Here is a 10,202-nt window from a genome sequence, read left to right as displayed (position 1 = left end):
GGCTGTCGGCGCGCGTGGACGGTGATCGGGAGGACGCATGGTCGGGAGGTGACGTATGCGTGTCTTGCGAGGAGCGGAAAAAGAATGGGGCTCAGGGTTTGTCTGCCACGGGCCCACGGTACATCTTCCCAGCGGTCCAACGAAAGTGGCTGGCAACGTGGCATATTTTTTTTAAAAGGCGCAGGCCAACAAACACAAACATACGGTAACGACTGCTACAGAAGCAGTCTTTCTATGCAAGCGTGCAAACAAACCATCTAAAATATATTAGATTACGATTCAACCACGGATACAGCCATGATTTGTTAGGGAATTTTTTATAAAGATTATTGAGCTGGTGATGGAAGAGTTTAAGTGTTAAATGTGACATACGGTTGGATCACGATCTAATAGATCAGATTGTTTGCTTACACGCTTGCACAGAAGGACTGCTTGCACATCTTCAAAAACAAAGAACACAATGTATGTATCCTGTATTCAAGTGTCCTGATTGTACAGAGTTTTACAACGCTTCAAACTTCCAGATACGCTGCTGCCTATTGCGCAGCAAGACAGAAAATCCACTTAGCATAGCCACGCACTTCACAATGAACACAGAGCTCACTGCTTTCAGAGGGCTCGCACCCGGTCGACCGGTTGGGTGTACAAAGGACTAAAAGAGGGATTGACGATCAGTTGCTACACACTGAATCACTTCTCCCGATGATGGGCAACTCTATACATACCCTACCACGGGGTCCTTGTCGCAGACGGCAGAGTGTCTACCACCGCCTGGGGCGCTCAATCTACAAGCCGCGCCCGCATTTGCGGGCTCTTGGACAAAACACAAACGGCAAAAGAACAAAAACTATGCACAACGGGAAGTTGACAGCCCTCCTATGGAGTCAAGTTCACTGAGATTTCTTGATGAACATGGGGGCTCTGGGTCTCCTGGTGAGAAGGGGTCACTAGTCTTTGAACAGTCTTTAGGGCACTTGTTAACTGTGCAAATGAAGGGCGCAGATTTGGGTCCCTGGCGATTGACAGAGCACATGTTAGCACAAATTTAAAGTGCCATGACCGAGACAGGAGACTTTGATCAGACAACAGGTTTAGTTCTTATAACTCACTTCTGCCAGCATTCGAATATGATCCTTGCTACCAGAGGATCAACTTCCTTGGGAATATCAAGCCGTCTATCCTGGAAACCAACTGCCCCCACAACCTGCATTGGATTCATCCCACTCCATGGCATTCTAAGCGTTGCCAGCTCCCATAATATGACACCAAAGCTGTAAACGTCGCACCTGTACAAAATTCAGGTAGTGGCAGCATCAAGATCGTTACTGAATTTAACTAAGTTAAGAGGTGAGTATCCTATCATACTTCAGTTTTTGCAAAGTATAAAAAGGTGTTGCAGGAGAAGAGCGAAAGTGTGAAAGTGAAACCTATAGTTCTGGACGGAAGATAGATCAATTAACCTGTACGGTTCTGCTTTCTACATGATTGGTTGGAAAATTGTAAAACTAGCTAGAGGAGCTGATTGAAAACTAGCCACATCTCAAAAAATCTCCTCACTTGGTAATACTGGTTATTTATTTTTAAACTAACCAAGGATCCTCCCTGCTGTGCAGAAGTGCCATGGTTGCAGTGGGGTTTGGCAGGAAGACAGGCCTTGTTTGGATGTTGTCAGATTAACCTCAATCCACATGTGTTGGGGTGGAATTTAGTTCGAGTTCCACTCCAATCCACCCCAACACACGTGCATTGATGCGAATCAGACTACATCCAAACAAGGCCCAAGGGTAGTGTTGGCAAGAAAGGTAAGTACGTCTTCTGGAGAAGGCAGATTGCAAGAACTCATTGTCAAAGGCAAGAAAGGAGTGTTGGAGTGCTAGCAAGTGTAGTAAGAACAGGACTCACATAGTCACATGTGACAAGTATGTATGTGTCAAGACGTGTGCCATCTATGGTACTTGGGTCCGTGTTGTCAGAATAAGGTGAGGGAGAAGGATAGAGCCGGGGAGAGCAACAGAGGTGGGAGGGAGGGAGGAGAGAACTGTGTTTTACCGGGTTATTAGTAACAAAAATGCAGCATATGGAGTAGAAAATATTTGGAGCATATAAAAGCCTGACAAGATAGATGCATGATCCCACAGCATGAAAAATACCAAGCAGTCACATCCAACTATCAGAAAACGAAATTCTTTGATCTGAGCACAAAACCACAAGTCAAGCATTTGAAAGGAAGACAGAATCCTATATCCAAGGGAATGCTCAATAATCAGAATATCCAGAAAAAGATACAAGTCAGAAAGCATCAGAAAATCACTCACTTTTCATTCGATTGTTCATTCCGTAGAACCTCAGGTGCCATCCACTCAGGCTGATAGATGATGCAAAAATAATAATAATAATAATAAATCATGTTCCAAGGGAAAGACAGAAAGTAGGGGGAAACATGATTTTATCATCCAGATGCTAGTTACTTACTGTTCCAGCAGTGGATTTGGATGACAAAAACGTACTGTGCTTTAACCGTGAAAGTCCAAAGTCGCAAACCTGTTTTATTACAGATATTGATGTTAATGATCATTAGTGGTCAAATATTAATTGCGGGCAAGATCACACACCTTTACATTCCAATTATTGTCAACCAGCAAGTTTGGCGATTTCAGATCCCGATGAACAATTGTAGGTACACTAGTGTGCAGGCAATTCATGCCTTTGGCCTTAAGAAAAAAGTCATTTTTATGAGCAGGAACAAAAAAACAAACAAATCAACAAAATATACAAGATTCATCCTTACCACATCAAGGGCCATCTTGATCCTCCGCTTTTCATCAATTAGGCAATTAGGGCGGTGAAGGATCTTATATAAGCTTCCCCTAAACAAGGACAAAATCATGAACCAACAATGAATCACCAAATACCTCTTTAGATTTTTTGTATGAATCTTTTTTTTCTCAAATGCGCAGGAGAGCTGCACATCATTATATTAAGAGAGAAAAAAGGTCCAAAGTAAACCAAAGTACAATGCCCAATGGGCAAATATAAGACTAGACCAGATTGAAAACCTTAAACCACAGGATCAGCCTAGACCCTAATAACAGCAGCAGTAAGGCCAAGACTTGATATATGTTTAGCACCAGCCCTATCCCAATAACTCAACTCATCTAAAAACAAACTTTTAACTGAGCTCAAGGAAGGATTTACTCCATCAAAAATATTTTTTTGTATGAATCTGATGGGCACGAGTCTACATATTATGTAGCATTTAGCAACTCCAGAATTGCAAGCATCTAGAAATCTAATAGCATGTACCACAATAAAATTAAAATGTAAAAGGAACTTTCAGTATGCATGCCAGCTACAGTTTCTGTGTTGTCTAGACTGGGATATTTAATTCACACATTCCACAATATAAACAACAATTGTGTAGTAAGAGTAAGTATTATACCTTGGAAGGTATTCAGATACAATAGATAAGTTCGGAGGGCGTGTAACAGCACCCATAAAGAGAACAATATTTGGATGGCGCAGCCGACGCATAATTCGGACCTTGTCAGATAAAGTACATCCGTATATCAAACAATAAAGCAACAACTGGACTGAGTAAATATGATAATTGAATTATTTATTTACGAAAACTCCAAGATAGAAACAGATAAAAGTTCACCTACTTCACTCCTAAACTCATCCAGAGCATCACCATAGAAATCTTGATCCAAGAATTTTTTTACAGCTACTTCCTGCAAATAAACGAAAACTTCAGTGCATTGACCATAATTTGGTTTCTCATGATCTCAGTTGATTCTTTTATGACTTCCGCAGAACATCTTGAACAAATGGCTAAGCTCAAGATACAAAAAATAGAATTTTAGGGGGGGGGGATGAACTACTTACTGTTCCATTCCAGTCAGCACGGTAAACCTCTCCATATGAACCTATAAAAATGCAAGTTCATGAAACCAACCCACTCCTATTCAGCTAATAAAAAACATGTCCATCAAAGCTAACAACTTGAAATACAGTTCAACACATTTAAAATTAGTTTCCAAAACAGGTCAAAGTTGTTAGTTCAAAAGCAGCACAGTGTATATCAAAACTTGGTAGCAAAATAAGTACCTAAGCCAATCCTTTCACCAATCACAAGATCTTCCCAAGGAATTTCACATTCAGACACATCATCAAAGTCAAGCCTCTGTGACCTCACGTCCAAGTTTCTTGATGGCAATGACGTGTCCATGAATCTGTCAAGGGGAGATTTTTTTGGATCAGGGAGCAATTTCTTATGGTCTTGCTTTGTATCAATGTTTCCCATGTGTTGTTTTGCTTGATTCTGAAATCTATTCATTGGAACTCTTCCTTCAGCAGGATTACCCCATGGAAGTCTTTCCTGTGGTGGTTGACCTACAACATGTTGATCCTGAAGTCTATAATTTGTTTGACCTTTATCCAAATCACCACGCAGAACCCTTTCAGGAACCTTCCCAGTCTCAGCTGTAGATGTAATATTCGTGGCAGAGGTACCAGCCATAATACTATCATAATTATGATATGATGCATCATTACGCAATCCAGAATTAAGATTAGACCTTGCGGCTTGTTGTGTTATCTGGGATGATGATGATGCGGCATTGTTGCCAACATTTCTACGTGCAAATGAATCCTCGACATAATTGTACTGTTTGTTGTTAGAAACATCATTATAAGGAGACCAATTCTTCATAACTAACCGCTGCTGTGGTCTTCCACCATTAGGGACAATGTTCTCTCTGCGCTTTTGCAACTCATTGTTCCTTTGATCTGGTCCTTTGAATGGTACTGAAGTTTTCTTGGACTTCGTATCCCCAAAAGGATTAAGGTCAGCAAAAAGGTTTTTTGACTCTGGAATTTCCTGCAAATCTGGAAGACGGTTTAAATTCCGTGGATGTTCGTTTTGAGGTACAACTTTCTGCTGGGATGATGTACCAGCAGAAGTTGATGGTCCATCTGATTGGTCATGATTAATCAGCATCCATGAACTGTCAAAAGCACTTCCAGCAGGAACAGATGATGTGGCACCAGAAGAGGTTTGAGTAGAAGCTGCAGTTTCTGCTGCCCCATATCCAGAACCACTCTCTGATATCCAATCACCACTGCTGAACAAAGGCAGCTGATCACCTTTAGGTTCAAGTGGCAATACACTAGGACCCATATTAGCACCAACGGTACTCGATGATCCAGCTGTCTGACTCAGGCCAAGTTTTCTATTAGAATTTAACGAATTGCCTTTCCAACTTAAGATATCTGCTGGAATAAGAGCACCAGGAGCAGCCATCAGATCAACCAAAAACTCCCTACAGAAAAAATCACACCCAAAAACTACTTAGTAAACATAGACAGCAACAAATTAATTGAAATATAGTAAACAAAAAACTTTCATTGTCCATCTTAAGTACCAAAAAATTACTAGCACATGGACAGCATAAACTGAAGTATCTTAAGTATTTATGCTATGAAGTATATACACAAAGTGCAATGATTAAACATCGATACCTTTCATTGTCCATCTTAATTATGTTTATAGCATCGTCATCATCACCACCAGTATAATTGCTCCCTTTGACAAGTTTGCATAGAATCCCAACACTATCTGCAAGGATCTGCACGAAGAGGTATAGTTACATAACTTCCTAAGCATGTGCTGCTCAGCTCGAACAATACAATATTTTTTCAGTAACTTCCTAGCTAACTAGTGAAGGACAGGCCTGGCACAGTGGTGAGAAGCCTTTCCACTGAGCCAAAAGGTCCTGGGTTCGACGCAGCCTCTCTAATTTAGAGGTAAGGCTTGCCTCGGCTATTCCTTCCCCAGACCCCACTCATCTGACAGCAGCCAGCACTGGGTTTTTTCCTTTTTGTCCTAGCTAGCTAGTTTTCTTGCATATGCGTGCATGGGAAAGAGGGATGGAGGAAGGGGACCTTGAAAAGTAAGGCACGGTGACGTGATAGCCCTATCTTGATGCAACCAATAGGCAACAAACTTGTTTGTAGCGAGGTTCTCAACTCAGTACTCTTCTCCAGCCACCTTGTGAGCATGTCGTTAGCATCTTTGACAGGTCCACCCATATTATCTGTAACAAGCTCAGCTATTCTTTGCACTAAGAGTGCAATATTGGCAACAGGGAAGTCCAACAGGATGCACTGTGCCACTTGCTCCATCTCCTGCAAGGTACTATCAATGGCACGGTTTACTACAATGACTTCAAAGCCTAGGTCCCCTATGCCTGTTTGGAGATCTGCTAATGATGGCATATTTCCCTGCCTAGAGGATTCCATAGAGCCAAAGATGTCATAGAAGCCATCAATAACTTTCTCATGATAATCAAGAAAGTTATAGTCCTGAAAGAAGTTAAAAACAGATGTCATAACGGAGCATGAATGTTAGAGCACAGAAACCACACTCATTCATATGTAGTGATCACCAGACCAACAAATAGTACCATGACAATAATTTGACCTAACTAAACAGTAAACACAACAGGCAAAGAAACTTTAGAGTTAATAAAACACTCATCTTGCATCTCCCAAGAAGAGTCCTAATAGGATTTGCAATGGAAAGAATCTGTTCAGAAAATAGTTGGCTAGCATAAACACAGAAAGGGTTCTTTCGAAAAAAAAATAAACACAGAAAGGGCAGACCCAGTACCGGAGGCTCCCACATGAGTGGGGCCTAAAGAAGGGATAAACCGAGACAAGTCTTTCCCCGCAAATACGGAGAGGCTAAACACATGAGTGTGCATGCAAGCAGCCCCTAAATAGTAAGCAGCATTTCCATTTATCCACGTATTATTTCCTACTCCTAGACTGACTGAGGTGAATCGTGATAGCAAACAAGAAATAAGGTGGTATCTCAACAGTGACACAATTTGCAGCAGTTAACAGTGTTAATTGGCATGTTGGTTTCCCAAGTGTACCTAAATGACATAACAGGGAAGTTCGAGAACACTATTTGGTTCGTCGAGCAGACGCCATAATTAGTGATGAATCAGCAAACTAGTGTTTTAACGGTATAAGCATATCATGTAAGGAAGGGGGGAAAGGCTGCTTCATGTGATCAAGGAACCCTATATTTCCACAGGAGCCTCAACCTAATACTTTCTCTAATCACAAAGTCCACTACGACATCCATGTGGTGTCCAATATGACAATTTGATTAGTAATACCAACAAACACATGCTATCTTGAATAGAAAAAGATATAGAGAGAGAGAAAACACATTACGCAATTAATCAAGCATCGATGATCTTGTGCTGTCAATTTTAGACATTGATCGTCAGAGCTAAAAATTGTGAATTAGGTGAGAGCAAAATTATACTAATACCAATGCTCACTGGCCATCAGGAAGCTTATACGTGGCACATGCATTTATTTGATATGTGTGTTTCGTCATGCTGTGGGCTGAAGTGAAGTTCAATTGGTAACTACATACATAGTCACATAAGTAAGCCGCTACTGAAACCAATGCGTGAATCTAAGTGTCATCTGAGAACGGTAGAAGAGTACTTGGCCAATTGGTCCACATTAAGTCGAGACAGTTGTATGAAGCAGCAGAGACGGTTTGAACCTAAAACCTCACAAGCAACTAAGCAAGTGGAGGCTGTGATGATCGTCCCGAATGGAAGGCTCACCCAGTATCGGCGGGAGAGCGACTCCGCGGTGTGGCCCTCGTCGCGGTGGGCAGCGAAGCGATCGAGGCTTATGAGCTTGGCCTTCCTGATCTGCTCCCCGTCCAGGTCCCCCACGCAATCGCTGTTGGAAGACGCGGACAGCGCCATGGCCAGCTGCATCTGGAACTCCTCCTCCGACGCTATGTAGTCCTCCCCTGCCGCTCCCGCTCCCGCTGCCGCTGCTGCCCCAGCACCCGTGGGCGTCGCCGCCGCGGAGGGGGGCGAGGAGGGGGAGGAGGTGGCCGCCGTTGACACGGAGAGCGGCGCCGCAGACGACGGGGAGCTCGAAGGCGACGGCGACGGCGGGCCCAACGCCTGCTGCGGCTGTGGCTGCGGCTGCCCCGACGGGGACGCCGGGTCGTTGGACCGGTGCTGCCACCTGATCTTACTCTTGAACAGGCTCTTCATCCCTCCCGGCTCCCTGCGAGCTCGTCGGCTAGGGTCTGCTTGCGTCGATCGTCTCCGCGTCCCGGTCGGCGAGGAGGAGCGACGACAACGACGAGAAGCGGATGCCGCGAGCAGGTGGGGGGAACGGGAAATGCGAAGGAAAGCCGAAAGCGGGTGGAGTCCTAGTCGTCCGTCTCCGCGGGGCGTGGCGTGACTGCAAAATGGCGCGGCTGCTTTGTGACTGTGGCGGCTGGCGGATCGGGTCCCGGGTTGGGTCGGGTCGGCCCAGTGCGTGGCGTGCCGCGGCCTGCGGGGTTTGGCGTTAATTATCGAAGGAACCACCGGATTGGATTACGCGGAGAAGAGAGAAAGATGACGCGGGGACGTGACATGACAGAGAGTGAAGACTGATCGTGGTAGGACCCGACGTCCTTGTTGGTGCGGTGTGGGGCTCCGGACGCCCGGACGGCGGCTAGTGTTATGTCCGAGGCAAGACACGGGACATGTCTCGCCTCTCACCACTGATCATGCATATATCATCAACGGATAGCACATCTAGATTTCTCTGGCAATATCAGATCAAAAAATGAGCTAGAATACTGACACGTCAATCAAACCGAGAAAAAAAAGGGAAATTTAGATCCATACCATTAAAAGATCACTACTTTGAATCCATACCATTACTATCTCACTTACATGTGGGTGCACATGAGTCAATGACATGTGGGGTACATAGTATATATCTAAAGTTTAGATCTTTTAATGGTATAGATCCAATTGTTCCGAGAAAAAATGTATCGCGGGTGAAATATATTGTAGGATTTTGTACATTGTACTCCACCGATTATTTGTATAGGGCGTATTTCAGGCTTGAATGGTCTTTAAAACTAACTACATGCATACTCTGATCATCGCTACTCCTATACATCACCAGCTACTTCAGAATCGGTAAGCATTAGAAGATATAAGTGGAATACAGATCAATTGACGCGGCTTTTATGCACTAAAGATGCACGAAATTTGGGTAATCAAGATGCAACGCCAACACTAGCGGTGGTTCAGGCGAAGCTGTCACGGTGGGATGGGCGGAACGGAAGCATCTTGCCGGACGGGGGTTAGGGTTTAGGCTGTCTCCTGCAAAATCCTCTAAATTTTATTATTTAAATGCTAGTTATGAACCTCATTTTCTTAAGAGATTTTCATTTTTTCAATCGAAATAAGTTTATTTTTCCTTGAGAAAATAGAAATCACTTGAAAAATTAAAATTCTCAAACTAGCTATAAAGTAATATTTTATATTTTTTACAGTACACTCTAAAAATTTCTATTCTCTATCTTCATCATCTCCGGCAACACTCTCTAAATTCCATCCTTTGTATCTCATTCTCCATATTTTCACCAATCATATTAACAAAAATGGTTGCACCATTTTTTTTAACAGGGTCAAATTACACATATTATAAATTATGGTACACGTACGAATATTTTTGCAATCACGGTTTTTTTAATATTCATTTACAAGTTGCAAATCGTGTGTTAAGTACACAAGGATAATTTCTTTAAAAACAAGGCTTCCAAATATCTCCACCACGACAGCTCTTCACGACGACCAGCTCGCAACGCCTAGCTAGAAGCTTCTGAGGGAGCGCGCGAGAGAACGGACGACTGAGCGCGCGAGTAAACGGTTGATAGCGCATGGTCACCTGTACTCCAAATTTAGCGGACGAGGAACGTATGCTATATTTTAACGGAGGCTTTAGCGGTTGTTGCTGGGCTATACCGGACGTCTAAATCCTCTAAATTTGCTTGATGGAGTCTTGCAACTCATTAACACATGTTATGATGGCTTACTCAACTTGTGCGCTATGTGTGTGCTCTAGTGTGGAATTTATTTGTTGTTAGAGGATGTTATAAAGAACCAAAATAAAAGGAGGAGGTAATTAACATTATAAATTACCAAGTTGTTGTGGGCCCAAGCCAAAAAGGGATGTGTTGGGGGCCTTCGGCTTCCGAAGGTCCTCAAAAACATGATTTAACAGTGTTTCTAGAGTGTAATGTGTGAACAGGTACCTTCGGACTTATATCAAAGAGGGAGAACCTCAAAAGATACGAAGGTTGGCAGTGC

At 43.2% G+C, this 10,202-nt stretch overlaps 1 protein-coding gene across 2 annotated transcripts; it reads right to left on the bottom strand.

Moving 5' to 3' along the window:
- Positions 1–445: 445 nt before the first annotated feature.
- LOC103631744 (serine/threonine-protein kinase EDR1) lies at positions 446–8,315 on the bottom strand. 2 transcript variants are annotated; one of them, XM_008652999.3, is made up of 13 exons: positions 7,653–8,315; positions 5,944–6,363; positions 5,521–5,627; positions 4,108–5,321; positions 3,886–3,926; positions 3,663–3,731; positions 3,440–3,540; positions 2,789–2,867; positions 2,613–2,711; positions 2,473–2,541; positions 2,316–2,365; positions 1,110–1,286; positions 446–1,012 (listed from the first exon to the last, which is right to left on the bottom strand). In XM_008652999.3, exons 1-13 carry the CDS (start codon positions 8,097–8,099, stop codon positions 877–879), a joined length of 3,009 nt encoding a protein of 1,002 aa, XP_008651221.1. In that variant the 5' UTR covers positions 8,100–8,315; the 3' UTR covers positions 446–876. The 2 variants fall into 2 exon arrangements, with proteins under 2 accessions (XP_008651221.1, XP_008651224.1); XM_008653002.4 differs by lacking the exon at positions 5,944–6,363 and having other exon boundaries at positions 7,653–8,308.
- Positions 8,316–10,202: the final 1,887 nt, after the last annotated feature.

Source organism: Zea mays, chromosome 1 (assembly GCF_902167145.1).
Source record: "Zea mays cultivar B73 chromosome 1, Zm-B73-REFERENCE-NAM-5.0, whole genome shotgun sequence".
In the NCBI taxonomy this organism is placed as follows: Eukaryota; Viridiplantae; Streptophyta; class Magnoliopsida; order Poales; family Poaceae; genus Zea; species Zea mays.
Note: the sequence above shows the minus strand (reverse complement) of the source record. Positions and strands in the feature narration are given on the sequence as shown.